Genomic DNA, 18,878 nt, shown 5'->3' with positions numbered 1-18,878 from the left:
TAAAGCCCAGGGGACCTAAGAGGGCTGGTGGAACAGCCCCGCGCTCGCACAATTAGATAAGGCCGCGCTGCTCCTATGCAGCGGCGCGATTATCTGCAAGGAAAATCTGCCATTAGCGGCGCGGCTGTAGATCAAGCCAAGCCGCCTGCTGTCCCTCACCGCTGTCTCGGCGGAGCTCAGCAGCAAATCCCACAACATTTAGCTCAGACTCTCCTTTGGAATCTTATTTTTTTTAAATAACTCGGTTGTCGACAATGTTTGACGGCAACGGTTTGAGACCGAGTGCTCGAGGCTTCGACTTCCCACAGCAGATAGGATGCACAGGGAGGGCTGAGGACGGCTGTGCACAGCAAAAGAATCTAATAGTTCAGGTGGATGAACTGAGAATTTAATCAAGTCGGTGTCTTTATTACTATTGCTTGGCAGCACTGATCTCTTTAAAAGAATGAATGTTAAATCTGTATCAGTAATAACTTTAATTGTTAACGATCCTCACACTGAACACCCAGACCAACCTTTGCCTCACTTTAAAGCAGGAACACCAATCTGATCTTTTCATTGCAATAAGCCCCTACAAAGCAGATAGCAGCTCCAAGAGTTTTGTCTCCTTGGATGCTCTGAAGGTTAAAGACAAAATTAATCAACTTAGATAGAGTCACACTTTGGAGCTAGGAAAAGGGAAGCAGAAATGTCTCCCAGTGCCATTCACCGTGGTAAAGTGCATGCAGCGTACCAAACGGCACGCTCCGATGCACCGTTTCACTCGCACAAAAGGTCGCTCATTTGAATACAAGTCAATAGGCAACTAGCTCCTGAAAGGGCATCCCGGTCTTCTCCTACAACTTGTTTATTTCCCTCCTTGCTCATGACAGGGAGTGACCATCCCTTTTATTGATGGCTCTTCCTTGTAGTCCCACCCAACACCTGGATGAGATTTATTACCAATGTGAAGCCCGCAATTTAATCTTTCAATGAGGCTCTATGAGAAGGACATAAAGACCTTTCCAACGAGACTTATGCGCCAGGCACAGCAACCAGCAGCTTCCGTCACCTGACCATATGAAACCCACCAGCCTTATAGTGCGTTCCGCGTCATTAAGCGGGGCTCAGTTTAAAGGCTTTGGAATCTAGCCGTGAAAGGCTTGATGGATGACCGTATAAAATGCAGCAAACCTCTTCATACACTACAGATGATGACATGACATTAAACACCCAATCGAAGCTTAATGCACGCCGGCAGTTAATTACCGTCGATGCAAAAATCACGACCTGAATCACTTGATTGCTTGGCAGAGGTCTGTTCAGTGACCTGCTAACGTGGTCTCTACACGCGGAGCTTGAGCCCAGAGCCACTCAGTCACCTCTGTGTAGAAGACATGACGCCATAAGTGTTTGACATGGAAATAATGCAATTGGGGACAGTAATCAGACTACCCTTGTTGATGTTTAATGATACCTCTTGCTCTTGAAGACAGACGCTGGTAAATCAGGTGCCAAATGTATAGCACAGGTATGTAAAATGTGCGTTGCTCCACTGTAGATTATTCATGAGGTGTGCCACCGCCTCAGCTGTTCATTGGTTCATATTAAGAGGTTGGGGACATTTATAGCCGTAATATATACCGCTGAAAAGAAATTCCGCAAAGAACAGATGAAATGAAAACTAATGGTGCCATAAATCCATCCTACTAAAGTCATATATTTCCTGTGTTTCATCCTTATGGGTAATGCTACCCCCCCCCCTCCCATGAATTGCCGGGATCCTATATCCCAATCAGTATCACTTAAGACTACGATCAACATTTTCCATTTGTTCTTTGACACTGATGGCCAATATTGTGGTTCCTGGTAGAAAATTGCATTCCACGCATTGTATCAAGATGACTATACCATTTAATCAAGTGTGATATGAGAAAAGGGATCCGAGCCAAAACCCCAGTCTCCAAGATCAATAACAATCTTGTACATTACGGTGACATGTCACAGGAAGAAAGAGAGAGAGAAAAAAAACAACATTATACAAGGATATGAGCTATGATAATGCGATTAGATGCTACATTCTGCCACTTCCTGGTAGAAGCTCAACAAGCACTACAACCTTAGATTTTACAGATCAAAAAATGAAAAATGTAGTTGTAAGGGTTCAAAACCCAGAGACAAACACAGCGTAGGAGCACAAGAATAGCATCCACGATGCATTACTTTAAATCTAAAACTGTTCTGCTCTGACAAACCTGAGGCGATATCCGTCAGTGCATTCAACTTTTTCTTTCCCGCGCCCCTCCCTTGCTAGCTATGTGTTTTTTAGTAGTTGCATGTCTTCCACTATAGTGTGAAACCCAAACCCCATCCTTATTAACTCACCGAGGCATGACACAATCAGGGTAGCAAGCTCCTGGCTGTCACGAGACAAAAAAAAGAAAGAAAAAATGCTCCGGGGCTGATATCGATCAGCTATAATAAGCCTGCAGCGGTCGACAGCATTTTCCCCCCAGCATCAGATTGCCTACGATGCTAAACATGCGACCACCACTTCTGATTTGGTACGACAGGCTTGACGACACTTACGCCGTATCTCCACGACAACAGCATGTCATCTCGGCGCTAATGCCGACGCTGATAGAGCAACGACCTAACAGGCATTAGACTGAAGGCCACTTTCAGGTATAATAATGAGATATGCCATAAAAATAAATCTCAGGCAGCGGCAGGTCAGGGATGCAAAGCGATTCAAAATGGACACGTGGCAACGGGGAATGATCAACCTCAAGCTGGGTGAATTTGGCGGGAAATATCTGTCACTTCTGGAGAGCAATGCGCCATTAAACAAATTCAAGCAATTCTTTTTTCCCATATCCAGAGTGAAACTGTGACAGCACTAAGTGGTCGCATTGTAGATCGAGTGGGGATGCTCAGGATTAATAGAACTAGCGTTCGTTGATATTTAAGACTGTAAAGAGGCTAAAAGTAGGCCAGTAACACTGACACAAAAAGAATCCGACCCATTTCTCCGTCGTCAGGAATTTGCAGATTTCTATTGAATGCTACAAAAGGATGAAAGGAATTTTTGGAATATTAATGGAAATAATGGCAACAGGATAGAACCAGTGCCTACATTTGAGTAGCTTTGCAACGTGGTTTTGAGAACCCACAAAGTAGATGCAAATCTAAGAAGAAAAGTGCATAAAGTGTGCATACAGTAATGAGCCTTTGGCAATAATCTGGCTCCATGTGGATTTTGTGGATATGGAAATGACTTTTAGCAGAAAGGTACATTAAAATGTCGAAGCACGCAGCCATACTGGGCTCTCTCCTTGTAGATTTAGTACTTTGAAATTCATTTACATAAAGCTGCGCTATATTAACATTGTGTGCAGGAAAACACTTTAATTTAGTTTGGAGCATTTGTTGGTCCACGAACCCACACTCGTGCATGTTTTAGCTCTGGCAGGAGGATACATTATTCAGTGTCTGTCCTTTTGTGTAAAGAATATTGTTGCTACAATATCTCCTCCGACCACTTGGCCTTCCTAAAGTTTCTCCCTTTTAATTAGCTGTGTTGAAATAGAGCTAATGCAGAAGGAGAAGGGTAGAAGAATAAACCCGACACATGTGAGAATATGATTACATAAAAGAAGGAATGGCGAGTGCACACTTCACACTTTCAGACTGTTTACTCAATTTGGAAACGCACTCTGCGGCGGCTGCTGGGCCATTCACAGGACGATGCTGCGCTCGCTATCAGCCACGAGTGGTGGCTTCCGCACGCATTCCAGGGGGACGCGCCATATAATCCCGGTTGCAGAAATCCAATTACAGCATTTTCTACAGAGTTTGGTTACATTCTCCTCTGAAATCGCTCAAATGAATCAATACGAGGGTTTGCTGCATAGCCAATGAGCGGACCACATGCTGCAAATCCTCAAAGTAAAAAAGAACAACAGTCCAGAAAAGCACAGCCACAAGGCTAAGGATGTGAATGTTGCTTACAGCCTCTACAGATGGGCCCCACTTTTCCCATTTTGTAACAGTAGTTGAGTAGCTCCCGTCAATAGTGCTTTGTCCTGATAAGCTGTGAGTAATGAGCCTGCCAATGCTAGTTTTGACAACAGCACACATGCACTAGCGGGCCCGTGCATTGCCACAACCGGAGGCAGCTGCAAACATGAACCCCGACGCACGTTAACCCACCTTGGCAGGAGGTGAAGCCAGGTCTTCCTCGGGACTGACGCGTGCATAAGCTGTCCTCACCGTCGATGAAAACCCTGAGATCACCTGCGAAACCTCGAAGAGAAAAATAAGGATTAAATTAGAGTGTGAATCTGGACTCTTGGGAGTCTGAATCCATTTTTCACAGCCGCCATGGCGACAGGTGTCCTGAGCTAAGAGTCTCCAACGATCGCCATTGTGTAAACTAGAGTATCACCGGGACCGTTCACAAGCTCTTTTTGAGGTGACCCATTGAATCTGAAAAGCAAAAGTGTTTTCAATATTCCTGTTATTTTCTTTTAAAATGAAATGACCATAAAATTTGGACTGCATTCATGCACCTGTGGGCCTTTTCTAGCCTTTTCTATGCCTGCTTTCCTATTAGTAAATGTTTTAATATAATTGATTACCATTGTTCGTGTAATGGAATTTTTAATTAATGCCAGTCACCGTTCCCTGTTACAATTAATGGGGTTGGACACCTTTTCTTTATTCCGGAGGCATTTGCATTTCCTTTTTCATCTCCAATCGTGCTGAGCTTATTGAATAAACTGAGAATGTGGACAATAGCATATTTATTAGCATTATTACATCGAACGAGCAAAAGAAAGTATGAAAAAAATTAAAGTCAGACTCCACGACTGAAGGAGGGATAGAACACTATCCCAAGTCAATGGATTTTGCATTGATGGTTGTTGGAAATGAACGGGATGCTCCAATAAACATGCTGGGAATTATCAAGATGACCTTTATGTCGAGTTGAGAAACCAAACCAGATGTTGTGTCCCCTTTCGGTAAGTCAGGAACAGTCAATAGGCCGTGATTCAGGTTCTGTTGACGCCATATCTGCTGCTGCGTCACTGGAACAGAGCCGTTGGTGCTGGAGATGATCTCGCTGTAATAAACGCCCAACATTTGAGCCATCGATGCTGTATTTAAACGTCAGGCTGCAGGCGATTCCCACTCCATCAGACCACAGGTGTGAATGTGGCCCTGCATGCACCGCTGCATCCCTCTCTCAGTGTAGAGGCGACTGGTAATCAATTGCTGCCATTACGGTGACTACACAGTGTCACCGGTCCATCTGCAGCTTTAATCCCACAGAGCATCGAGTGTTACCCTCCAAAAGAGCGAGCGTGTCGCTCGTGCCGTCGTTTCATCCGACTCACAAAGTGTTAAGCTGCAACAATGCATCTTGAGTTAATCTACTCCAAATGATGCTGGGTGAATGGATTACAAAAAGATTATGGGATTACAAAACAATAGGAAACAAGATGGATAATAAATGAAGAGCGACACAAAACTACTACTCTATTGGGCTAAAACAGAAAATGTGTGTGTGTGTGTGTGTGTGTGTGGGGGGGGGGGGGTGTTAATTAAAAACAGCTCAAGTTTCATGACAGCTCAAACAACAAAACAGCCGTGACCAGCCCGACTCTGCCGTGAATTCGACATATTCTCTTAGAATTGTTGACAGCACGTAAGAGCGATTAGCCGTGCAGCAGCAATGGAAGCTAAAAAGCCTCGGCCCAAACTGGAAATGACCAAAAAAGGCGGATAACATTCATCTGAAAAAAAAAAAACCTGATCCGGACAGTCAACCTCTAATGTGGCTGAACGCTAGACAGGTGGGAGGATTAATTCCCACATTAGAGCCGTCGTAAATATGGATTCAATTACATAGGAGGCTGTCGGAGTCAATTTATGTGCAGGGATGTTTTAAAGAACACGTAACACAGCGCTCTCATGTTTATTAAAAATGCCCCGTTGCACTTTTTAGTTTTAGACCATTTATGCACGTCCACGGTGCACATTAACGAACACTCCCGCGAGCTGGAGCTGCTACAACAGCTTCACAGATACCATCCCAGGCCTTAGCTGTCAACGCATTTTAGTGTAGGAATGAAGGCAAGCAGAAGCCTGTTTTCATGCTAGCAATCTCTAAATGTTGTTCTTAAATGGTTCCAGAATGGACCTTAGAAGCGCCCGTCGGCAAAAATGCCGCACTGACCTGTGAATGTTACCTGAAAATGAAATACTTACATGCACATAATAAGCACACATGATCCTAACTCTATCCTTAATGTATCCAATGAGTCAATATAACAGTTCCCAGCAGAGATTTCCTTTTGCCAGACATTTACCTTCAGTTCTTCTGGGTTTATTTGCCATGTGCACGCTCACTATGCTCCGACATCTCATGAAAGACAGAGGGGAATTTCCTTTAAAGACAGGTAGAGATGTGGATTTCTTCCGAAAGAAGTGCAAACAGTTGAGGAACGCTACAAACGCACGTTCAAATGCCAAGAACGAAGCTCGGCACAGGAGAGAGGAGCCGGGAATAAAATACAAACTGCGCATGGAAGGAAACCCGGTTTAAAGTGCTGTTTCGTTCCAAAATTGCAATCAAACTTTCTTTGCTACAAACCGAGGTTAAAGATATTCCACAAGTCACTATTTATCATCCCTGAACAGAGGCCATGGAGGAACCTGTGGAACAGCTTCACACAGCAACAGTGTCACAAATTCATTCCAATTCACAATTTGCTTGAGATAAAACTCAATAATTTACAAGACACACGGAAGCAGCACACCAACGACATTGTGCCCAGACAAAGGAAACAAGGTGGTACCACCAAGAGCAGCAGAACAGCAGCCAAACAGCATAGGAGGGAATGTAGTTATCCTCTACCTGCTGCAGCCACTCTTGGCCTCAGATGTGCGTCAAATCTGATCTCCGGTCCATAATATCATCTGTACAAATATGCCAAATGTTGTTGGTGTCAAATGATTTATGGTGTTTGGTGTGTGAGCGTAGCAGGAAAGAATTTCACACCGTTTTTCAGTGTAAAACAAGGTTTGTCGCGACAGAAGGCAACTCAATTCACACGAGATGCAACACATCATGAAAGCAAACAGCAAGAAAGAGCAAATCAGCTCAGACGGAACAGCAGAGGACAACAGGGGAGGAAAGTTGTAAACTTTCTATAACATGCTCCAGTTAAAAGTCCCTTAAACACACTTGAGATGGCTTCTTTAAAGTTTAGCTCATAAAGAAGAGCCTGGGGCCTATACTTTTGGAGGGATCCACCACCATCAATCTTTAGGCAACAAACAGTCTTTTATGCAATAGTTCTTCAACATGATTTGGGTTTTGTCTTTGTTGTACACTTAACAACATGTAAATATGAACGTCGTGCAACGATAGCTGAGCAAACAATGTAGAACAACACACCTTTTTAAAAAAAAATAAATTGAAACGCTGCTCCCCGGAGCGAAGGGATCCGGTACAATTAAGTGCTACACCCAACCGAATCACATTTGATTAAAAACTTTGAAATATACATAAATATATATATATTTACCAGTGTAATGGAACTAGTGTCAGCTGAGATGAGCTGATCCCACGCTGCTGGTTCTGAGGTGGCTAAATTTGTTCACTGTGGCCTCTTTCGGGAGATTTTTCTTGTCGCAATTTGTTGACGGTCTCTTCAGAGCCGGGTTATTACCGGGGTTCAGATAACGCGCCGATGGTTATTGATCAGGGAGGTTTGTCGATATCCGGCCAGGTTTTTACCAATATCAAGACGTTTCCGGGTTGAGTTCAAGCCAGATCATCGATTTTGTGTGCTTCACCTTGGCTTCAGCGCTTAAATCAAGATCAAGTTCAGGTGGTGCTTTTTCCTGGTGCCTATCAGGTGCACCTGTTCCGACAATTCTGTTGCGCAGCTATTATTAAATTCGGTTGTGTAGCAGCTAATGGACGCTTGTACGACACATGTTAAACTAATAAACTTGTCTCCAACCCGTTAAAGTAATTACAACGCAATTAAAAAACATTATTATTAATTCTAAAAAAAATAATGGAGTCAGACAAGTTTTGAATATAAACTAACTTGTCAAGGTTAGAGGTACGAATTGCCATAAAACAACATAAATTATATAAAAAGAAAGTTCATAAGATTATGTAATAATGACAATAAAAAAAACTTCCAGTTTATTAGTCTTATACATAAAATGGGTTGGACACTCCTACAGGTTTTGATGTTCACATTATTTAATACCTTTAGTAGATCGGAACCAATCTTTTCAGAGGTGCCCAGCAAATTGTTGTGTGACCCTTGTTGGCAAGGACTGCGGTTAGTCCTACATACAATTCTCACTCATTTAAATAGCAATGAATAATAATCCATGGTTGAAATGTTTATAATGCCCAGCTTTGCTTCTGTGAACTGTGCAATTTGCACTGAATCCGCAATTAGACAAACTCCAGTGTGTTTATGCATGGGTTTGCATGTCTGACGTTGTTTTGAACATTAAATGGAAGCAAATTTATAGCTGCAGCTCATATTTCCATTTCTTCCACTGTCATGGAGGTTCAGTGGAGAATTGGTGAAAATGACATCTTAAAATTCAGCAAAAGGATGAGAGGGACCAACTAAATACGCAGAAAAAGTGGCGTGGATTTGTTCAGTCAATGGCTTGTAGCGCATAGTAGTAAAAGTTAGTGAAGAGCTGTGCACGGCCCATAAAATGAGCATAAGATGGTTGGACCACGGCAATTAAAGCATTTACATTCGGAAAAATGCTTCATTGTTACTGCTTATATTAATCTTTCTGGTTTGTGGCAAGGCAAATGTCCAAGGGAAAAGGGGTTTCCTGTGTGTGCTCTGTCATGGTAAACTAAAACAGTGAATCCCACTCCCATTATCAATGCACAGGCTTGTGCAGCTCAGTTTCATTTCTTTGAAATATGTTTTCCCGTCACGTGGAATGACAGTGGTGCTCAGCACTGTGGGTGGAAATTCCGCGTAACTGATCTGAGGGTAAAAAAAAATCCATATTCATGCATGCTGACGCTCACGTTGCGTTAGAGCTTCTAAATATTTAAAAAGCTTTGAATTGTGTGCATGAGCTCCCCGGGAAGGTAAACTAAACTGTGTCAATAGGCTTTCCACCAGCAGCCCAGAATGTGTTTGTCTTGTACAGAGAGCTGGTCCTGGATCGGCCCCCAAAAAAGACGTTCTATGGCGCTGATGGCTGAAACGATTCCAGAGTTAGACGATTTACCTCAGGTCCTGTAAAAATGATCTAAAACCTCCCAACTCTCTGTTCTCCCACATAAGAGAAGTTGCCAGACTCACGGTTGAATAAAAATGGGATCAGAGTGTAGAGGAGCTATCATTGCAGCATAATTACACTCAGAAAATACATTATTTATGAGAGGTATGGACTCATTAATCTGTGAAACATTTTGAAAGCAAAATTACATTCTTTTTCTCATCGCTAAAGAGGGGGTTTGCTGATCCTTTCAGACGTAAATTTGCTCTTTGATGCACAGTCAGCTCCCCTGCTCTCTCTGTGTAATTGTATTCAGGGAGAGCTCAGACCTGCACTTTCTGGGAATCGTTATCTGTGCCGAAGTTTGTTCTCAACCTGCCGTTTCTGCTCCTCTTTTGTCTTCCAGCTGCACACTGACCTTGATAAGGGGGACAGTGCGGTGAAGTACACTCTCTCCGGGGACGGGGCTGGCTCCATTTTCACGATCGACCAAACAACAGGGGACATCCACGCCTTAAGGAGCCTCGACAGGGAGGAGAAGCCTTACTACACCCTGCGTGCTCAAGCTGTTGACATCAACACCAATAGACCCTTAGAGCCCGAATCGGAATTCGTAATCAAGGTTCAAGACATCAATGACAACGAGCCAAAGTTCCTGGAGGGACCATACAGGGCCAGTGTCCCTGAGATGTCGCCAGTAGGTATGTGACCACATGCAGTGACACGCTATGTCCACTGAAGACACTTAACGGCTTTTACTAATTGCTCAGGTTTAGCGGCAGCGAACGCTTCGTAGCTTCAGAATACAGAAGCGTGACCGGGAAGAACGAGGAGGGCGAATCTGTTCCACCTCCAACTGATTTTGACATTTCAAAGGGACTTTTTTTCCCTTCCTTTCTTTCTTGGTGTGCTCTGCCTGTATTGCAGTCAGGGTTGTCTTTATCCCCATCCCTCGACACCCCCCCCCAGGAGAACAGATCAAGGTAATTCACTGGCAGAATGGTTCCTCTTGATCTGAATGGCAATGAAGACTTTAGAACCTATAAATCATTTATCTCCAGAGGGCTGGTAGAAGGCAAAGCAGGAATAACGTAGGCTTGAATCTTCGCTGTCATCGGCGTCGCAGCAGCTGTTTAGCGAGACGCTGAGGCTTTTCGTTGGACACATAAAGAATCAGGAAGTAGAAAACAGAGCATCTTTTAGTGATTAGATAGGGAAGATCGTACCAAACCGAGGCCTACTTGTCAGAACACGCCTGGTTTGTTTATTATGAATTTCTCATTTCAGTTTCATGGGGAATTTACAGATGCATTTGTAAAATATCACTTTATCTTCGGCTGCACTGTCAGGAGGTCCTCTCATTATCTGTGCTAATGCAACAGCCGGCCGCCAAAGCTCATCGAATCCTCTGTGAATGAATATTGATAAGCTCCCAATTTTTACAATCCTGTCCTGAAGTGCACGCCCAGTTTAATGCTGTCAAATGTGATGCGGTGATCGACTCCACCGCCCCCTTGAGCAGCAGTCGGTAACATGAAAACATTCCCCTTGAAGAGAATGTGTCGCAATTTGGTCTGCCTGTGGAACACTGACACTGGTTTCCAGTCCAGGCAGATGTTTAGGTATATTTCATACGATTCCCTCAGCACAACAGCTGCTCCAAATAATTCCCATTCATTTAATTCTGTTTCAAAACCTCTAATCGGAATTTATCGCTCTTGCAATAATGGTTTAATGGTTTAATGGTTTCTATTTTTGTCGTCAGAATGACTATTTACCAACCTCAATTTTTATTTTTCAAGGATGCCTGAAGTGAACAGTTGTCGTGGTAAAGGAGAGTAGCACTGGGAGAAAGTGAGAAATCCTGCGTGCTTAACAAATAACCTCCTTGAAGCAGGAGATGTTGCAACCAGCCTGCACATCCTGTTTGGGTGTGCACTCACCGTCATCACGGACGCAAAAATAATTTGGATTATTCACGGCCTGGGATGCAAATATTAAATAAACATAAAGGTTTCATCAACATTACACAACAAAGACCTGCTGCCGATTGAGACCCTCCCGTGGATTTATGCAGGCAGACAAAACAAAGGGATACGCTGAGCATAAATATGCAATATTGGCTGTTAATAATCTATAGACAAACACAAAATCAATCACAGCGCTAATCTTGAGACACCCTCAGAGTTGCGGCCAATCCGCTTATCCCTGAATATTTAAGGGGAAGTGACAGATTTGCATAAAAAAACTGTAATTACCACAAAATGTTGGTCTCATTTTTAATTCTGCTGCAAACTGTGGATTTCATTTTCAGCCAAAGTTTGCTCGGATTGGACCAGTCTCGATTCCTTCTTATATTCTAATGCACATATCTTGTCTCGCAGTAATGTGTTTGAGCATAATTAGTAATTTATGGTTCTAATACAGTAGAAAAAAACCCTGCTTAAATGGTATTTAATTATTCCTGCATTTAAATGAACAGCAGTGACCTTTATAGCAACTGTGTAGGCATTAAGTACACAACTGATTATGCACAATTACACATAAAGTGTTTTTTCACAGTGACAGCGTCACACATACAATATGGTGTCAGTGACTATTAGCGTTCCACCTTTTTTCTCATCTGCATTCAGCACCAAGCTTCCTACACCGATGTAAAGGTGTTGATTGATTATATCCTCTCCTGAACATTGGTGTTAAAAACTTATGGCTGTTTGTTTTTTTTTTATTAGAAACTTCTACCTCCTAATGTTTCAATCTGATTGGACCGGAAGGCCGACGTTACGCATACTTTCATCTCCATCTGTCACCTGCAAACATTTCATATTGTCAGCTAGACGATACATGTACAGCTGAGCGACTACGCCTGAAACTGTCTTGTCAAGGTATCATCAAACTGTCTGCCAATAAAGAATCTGGCCATCTCCTTCAGAAAGTGCAGCCTAGTGTTCCACGGTAATAAAATAATCAGCCCGACAGGGCAATTTCGGCTGGCTACTCTCCTAAACTGGAAACTTTAGATTGAATCTTTTCAGTTTAAATACACAGTAAACAAGGTTGCCCCTAATGGAATGGTGCTTCCAATTCATGCTAGTTAAACTGGATGAGTCAAAGCCCCAACATGTAATTATTCTGTGCCTCTTCCAGGAGGAGTCTGGAATAGTGCCACCCTAATAGTCTCCCAGCCATGGCTCTTTGTTTCCTTAATAATGGCATTGTTCACTCAGTGGTTGCCCATCTAGTATTGCTTAAATTTGCTAAATCAAAACAGACAAGCGGGGGGAAAAAAATCGCTTCCAATCATCCTCTGAAGTCCTGTTCTCTCACTAGGGACTCCGCTGGGTATTGGCTGCGGCCCTATCGGTCGTGATTCATCATTCATTAGTGTCCAGTGCAACGGCTGTGCAAAGGGATGAACCCCAAAGCATTTGGACTTGAGTCTCATGAGAAAACCAGTAACATCAGCTCGCCTTCCCTTCCCCATCCTCAGGGACGTACGTGACACAAGTGACGGCCACAGATGCGGATGACCCCACCTATGGCAACAGTGCTCGAGTGGTGTACAGTATCCTCCATGGCCAGCCATACTTTTCTGTCGACCCCAAGACAGGTGAGAGAACACCCGGATCTATCATTTCCATTTTGCTTTAAAAAGAAAACTTTGCAGTAATGTAGAAACATTTTGGTGCAACGTCTGAGAGGATTTAAATGGATCAGTAATGCTTGGTGATGCATTTCTAAAATGCCCCACACAGCTCCACCAAAGGCATTGCATTCTAATTCTGAATTTTACTGTTTTACGTGACTCGGCCTTTCTATTGTAGCAGCCACAAGAAGTGGGAATTTCCGAGTTCCGAGTTGGAAGTTTCTGCTGGAACGCCCCCTGAGGTCGGATTTTCTACTCGAAATGTCAGAGATTCCTCACAAAGATGGCTGCCCGAGTGTAAACAGTGAACATCTTGAACGTTGCAGAGGGACCATATGTTTGTCCAGAAGTTGTTTATATTCGGAAAAGACAAAGAGGAGAATCACTTTCATAGAGGTTGCCATCTTGTTTTCCAACTTTGTAACTGGAATGCTGAAAAATGGCCCGTGATGTCATTCCCAGGTCTGAATTCTGAGGTGAATGGAATGCGGCAATAGGAGACGGAGTCCGCGCGACAGTGTAGATCGATGCATCCGTATACTGCATCATGCCATTCAAACAGGCTCAAGAAATGACACCTGGGGCACTACACAAACACTGCACAAAGAGATGCTCACATCGTGTAAAAAAGAGAAGCAGGTTAAGAGAAGCGACTGCACAATATTCCTGAATGTCAGCATCTTTAAATATAGAAGTCGCGGTGCAGGAATGCTATCAGTGTAACACACCCCAACGTTTCAAACTGTCAGGTGAACTGACAAACAGACACTCCCAGTGTGAGGAAATGAACTGTGTTCCCCAAACTATCCTAATGATTTTTTTAACTGCAAGTGAGTCATCGGAATTTTGTGCAGTTAGCGACTTCCCGCGATGTCCTCGAAGAAAAAACTATCACACGACGACTCTCTATTCTTGCTGCCATCGAAGCTTTCCCTTTCTGCTGACCCTGGGCCAGACGGGTCTATGGACGAAATGGAAAGACCTGGAAATATTACAGGAAAAATAGTCAGGTATGCCTTCATGTGAGCAGCGTTCTAGGAGAAGGACGTTAGCTTCCTATCTGGGACAGTTGGAATGACATGGAAATAGATTCATGAATATCATACATGAGGAGTGGGACCGTTTTCTGATTCTCTCAGCTTCGCAGTGCACCCACAGTGCATGACACGCCACGACTATTTCAAAAATAATGCTGGGAAAAATTAGACTGTTGAAGGGCTCTCTCTCTGTCTCTCTCTCTCTCTCTCTCTCTCTCTCTCTCTCTCTCTCTCTCTCTCAGCTGCATGAGAAAGATGAAAAGGAAATCCTGAAAGGAAATAAGCCAAGCAATGGGACGATGACAACAAATCTCAGTATTTATCGAACACTATCGCTGAAGAACTAGGACAGACCCTTCAAGAAAAGCTTTGATTTAGGTCTCAGGGGTCCGTGAATCAATCCGAACGTCCGTACAAAGTTAAATAGAATAAGAGGAGGAAAAAAGTGGAGACACACCTACGCTTCCAGGTTCCTTTTAGCCTGCCAGCCACCCACTGGCCCAGCGATTATTCTGCTGCAGAAAACGCTCTCTGATCTCAGGGTCTCTGATCCTCAAGTGAATCATTATATGGTCTCACCAGAGTTCGCTTTTGAATGTCAAGCGTCTTCCAGACCTCTATTTTAGCCTTGAGTACACGCCTGTGTGCTGCCTCTGGCTCATGGTCTGCTTTTAGGATATTTCCTTTCTTCTTGCCTATGTATCTTGAGTTGTACAATACCATTAACCTCTCTTTTTCTCCTCCCCCCCCTTCACTGTCTGTTTTGTCGTACACCAGGGGTTATAAAGACAGCCTTGCCCAATATGGACAGAGAGGTGAAAGAACAGTACCAGGTACTAATCCAGGCCAAGGATATGGGAGGGCAGCTGGGGGGCCTTGCTGGGACAACCACCGTCAACATCACCCTCAGTGACGTCAACGATAATCCACCGAGGTTCTCCAAAAGTGAGCGGCTGAACTTTGAACTTCCATCTTAACTTGTGCCGGTTTAAAGAGGTGACCAATGAATGCTGGGCAACGGTTTATCGAATAGTTGATCGCGTCTCGTCGAACACTCCGGCTTGTTTATTTAGCGGGATTGAAATGGCAGCTACAATCCCAACTAATAAAGCAGGATTGGTGCTTCTCTGGGGCACACGGGGCATCCTTCTATATTTAGACCTGGATTGAGCTGATGATGGTGCTGCACCAGGGATTGACTCGGTGTATTTAAACACTACATTTTATCCGGTATTTTGTATAAGCTGCTGAACCAGATTAATTCGATTGTACCGTTCATAAGGTCGCGTAAAGAGCCAGCCTGAGCAAAGGGGGGGACTCATCCTGACACCACAATGATCTCTGAAAGCCTATCTGCGTATACCAACCATTAATATTAAGTGGATGCAAAGCAGATTCCATTCCCAACAGCAAGTGTTTGACAGGAAAGGAAAACAGTCGCTCTCCACTGCCGCAGTCACTTTGTGTGTTTTGTGGTGACACGGAACACTCTCCTCTGAATGTAAATATGAACAGTCAGATGGTGAAGCTCCTTTGGCTGTGAGGAAAAGCTGATATTTCCATAATGCTGTCACAGCACAGAGGTCCGGGTCAGTCCGGCACCTCCTCCGCCCCGTTCCAAAGCCCCTCTTTGTCTACTACTCTTCCATTCGTCCGAAAGCAAAAAGGCTGATTTTGAAAACCTTCCGGAAACTGATTCAGTATCACAATGCCGCATGAATCAATTGCACATTTGTCTTACAGAAATGATTCCTCCTCTCCCTAGTTATTATTATAGATTAAACATTCTCAAGCCATTCATCTTCTAAATGAACCGCTGTGATAATGGCGCCAGATGTGGTCGCAACGGCAGAGCCTGCAATGGTCATGACTAATCGCAGTGCATATAGCTTTGCAGAATTATCCTTAAAGCTTGCAGTGGGGGGTGCCATGAAGCATCTGCTGGTTACCTTCTCAGACAGCTCCCTCTCATTTTGTGCTAATATGTGGAAGGAAACCGTCTTTTTCCATCCTTAAAAGGACACGACGCCCTAAAGGCTTTTAAAATGAATGCATGTGATCAAAAGTACTTGATTATTTATTGAATTACAGCCCCCAAATCATCCATGGCTCAATCCTGGGATTTCTATCGAGAAAGAAAAAAAAAAGAAAAAGAAGAGCACCTCTGCAATATTGTGGAATGCCAGTGCAATGCAAGCAAACAGACGGCATTTAAATGTGAATATTTAATGCAACATTTTTCAGTAGCCTGAGAGGAAAAGGTCATTTTCTTTTTAGTTTTACTTTAGCTCTCTGTCAAGAACAAAAGAAAGAGCCTCTGCCAAACAGCTCGCTCTTTCACCACTCACTGCCGACATTTATGTTCAAGTGAGTCTCTCCAGTTTGATGCGATCATGTGTCAAACAGCAGTATCCTCGGAAGACACTTCCAAGGGACTGCATTCCCCCCTTTGTCTCAGGCCTGTCATTTTCCCTCAGAAGGAGCCACTCGCGGCCGAGAAATCGATGAGGTATTTGTTTAATCAGATGGAGGAACGTGTTGAGGAAAACGGTGGAGTCAGTGGAGAAAGTTGCTTTCAGTCACAGAGACGTTTCTCCTAATAACAAAATGGGGGTTGTGATCTGACATTTCTTTGCAAACATGACGGTGATGCAGCGAAACATTAAGAAAATAAAAATCAAACACAGAAATGCACTGAATGGTTTGGATATTTAGATGTAGCAGATTTGTTGACTTGCCCATGGCAGCTCCATGTCACCGTCTGACATTTGCGCTAGAAATGCTATTGTAATGATTCTTTCACTGACGCACTCAGATGCTATTGTTAGAACAGCTTCTTGTCTCAGAGTCGGGAAGAAACAAATTCATTACTGCCTTTTTTCCGAGAGGGATTTGAACATGATTTTCTCAGCCGTGCTTTCTGCTGGCGGGAGCACTAAAGGCCTCTGAGCGCTTGTGTTTGCCAATCACACAGGTCGACCGAGCCAATTACAAGGAGATGAGCAGTCTTCATGTCCTAACAAGTCAAAATTGACTAATGCCGCGCCTATAGCGATGCAACTCCCCTTATCAGATGCTCCTCTGCAGGTGCAGAGGAGGCTTGAGACCGCAAGTCAAGTGCTGATAATAAATGAGCCTGCCTTCAGCCTGATATGTGTGTGTTTCCAGGCTTCTTTCACCTACGAGTCCCCGAGTCCTCGGCAGTGGGATCGGCTGTTGGCAGAATCAAAGCCCACGACTTAGACATCGGGAGGAACGCCGAAGTAGAGTATACCATCGTGCCAGGGGATGGAGGCAACATGTTTGACATCACAACCAACGAGCACACTCAAGAGGGCATCATTATCCTCAAAAGGGTACGGCGTTCTAGTAGTAGCTACACCAGGGTCTTATCATATGCTGGTGTGAAGTATTGCACAGAGCTGGGTGAATATTGAATTGGAACTGTGCTTCTTTCTAGCAAGAGGCAGAGAAAATACATCAACACCAGACACTATATAAAATCACAAGGAAGAACACACCATAAAATATTTCACGGGTGACAGGCAATAGCAAAGATAGCACCCAAAGAAACAAAAAAAACCATCTTGAGATGTGCTTCCTTCCTCTCTGCGGCTGAAGTTACGGCACCATTTGTGCCAGTTTGTCTTGTATTAAAGTCTGAAACCTTCGCAGCTTTCATGCTGTAACTGGTGCACTTTAAACCTGGAGTATTGTATCGACCATTAACTTTACATGCTCAGAACTACAAACTGCACTGAATTTAGGTCACAAAACAACCGATTATTAGAACGAATCAAACCTTGGTGAAACGAGTGAATATGTGATCACGTCGTGTGAATTTGGTCCTTTCTCTAGTTTCTGTCCACACCATTATAGCGGAGTTCTTCTTTGTGTTCTACGAAGCGTTCACTCATCACACCAGGGCTCATTTACTCTATGCTCTTTTTGCTAAATGGATTGCATCAGCCAATGGATGGTGACCCCGAGTTGGAGACCTGGTTGCACTTTCATTTACCCACAGTGCTAAAGGCCTGCAGGGTAAAGGGAAAACACTGGTGGAGAGTAATGTATAGGAAAAAACCCATCAGGTCCATTATCTCGCCAACCCACAACTGCGAGGGGATGTGCTGTAGCCAAGGACTAAAATTAGAAACAGAGCTCCAAACCTGTAACAATTCTCCCAAAAATTATATGTCATCTTAAGTTAAAATGTTATGCAATAAAAAATAATAAAAAGCTGGGTTTTAGTTGATATTTGATGTAATTTTACAGTTTTCACTCCAGAATTCCATTGACAATGGTCACTTCATTTCTAATTAATGTGACATTCATTAGGGGCTTTTAGAACAGCTTTACTTAAAAAGCGCCCATTGGTGTGGTTGGCATTAGTTGCGTCTTTCTTGGTTTATTTTATGAGCGAAAACTCTCCCCAGTAAAACTCCTTTCTCATTTTCTTCTATGTATCTCCTCAGGGCACGCCTAGTTAAAGAAATGAAAATTCCCAAAGTCCAGCCAAACCAAACAGACGTAATATTCCACCCACAAGCGGGTGTGTACTGGAAAGCAGAAGCATAATATCCTTCCTAATTTTCTTTCTTCTGTGCTGTTTCCAGCCTCAGAGCATCTTTTGCATTAATGGGCCTTTCGTAAACAGAACAAAATTTCAGTTTGGGCTCATTCAAAGAGCAACTCTTTCAAAGAAGTGGTTCTTTTTTTAGTTTATTTTTCTAAATATCTGCGGGCTTTAATATAGGAAAAGATGTATTTTTACTTGCATGTCCATACTCTACAGCCATTTAGTCAATGTTGGTTCAACCTCTTTGGCACATCATGAACTGTTAGCAGGTAAAATAAACAACAACAACAACAACCTGCAAAGACAAAAATACCTCTCGCTGCCATTCACAACTGCGAATGATAGA

At 43.4% G+C, this 18,878-nt stretch overlaps 1 protein-coding gene and 1 long non-coding RNA gene across 3 annotated transcripts in view; one reads left to right on the top strand and one right to left on the bottom strand.

Annotated features, from left to right (window-relative positions):
• The window catches only part of LOC115251234 (uncharacterized), a 49,413-nt gene extending 41,534 nt beyond the window's left edge, over positions 1–7,879 (bottom strand). For both annotated transcript variants that reach the window (XR_003889807.1, XR_003889808.1), the window contains exons 1-2: positions 7,575–7,879; positions 4,192–4,284 (exon numbers count right to left, since the gene is read on the bottom strand). This is a non-coding gene — a long non-coding RNA (uncharacterized lncRNA). The remainder of the gene's footprint in view (positions 1–4,191; positions 4,285–7,574) is intronic.
• LOC101065437 (cadherin-12) overlaps positions 1–18,878 on the top strand; it is a 64,378-nt gene that overhangs the window by 21,785 nt on the left and 23,715 nt on the right. Inside the window, exons 3-6 of the mRNA XM_003968174.2 lie at positions 9,677–9,971; positions 12,761–12,880; positions 14,731–14,898; positions 17,122–17,309. Coding sequence (XP_003968223.1) covers positions 9,677–9,971; positions 12,761–12,880; positions 14,731–14,898; positions 17,122–17,309 — 771 coding nt within the window. The remainder of the gene's footprint in view (positions 1–9,676; positions 9,972–12,760; positions 12,881–14,730; positions 14,899–17,121; positions 17,310–18,878) is intronic.

Source organism: Takifugu rubripes, chromosome 10 (assembly GCF_901000725.2).
Source record: "Takifugu rubripes chromosome 10, fTakRub1.2, whole genome shotgun sequence".
Taxonomy (NCBI): domain Eukaryota; kingdom Metazoa; phylum Chordata; class Actinopteri; order Tetraodontiformes; family Tetraodontidae; genus Takifugu; species Takifugu rubripes.
The sequence above is the reverse complement of the archived record's forward strand: the minus strand, read 5'-3'. Positions and strand labels throughout refer to the sequence as shown.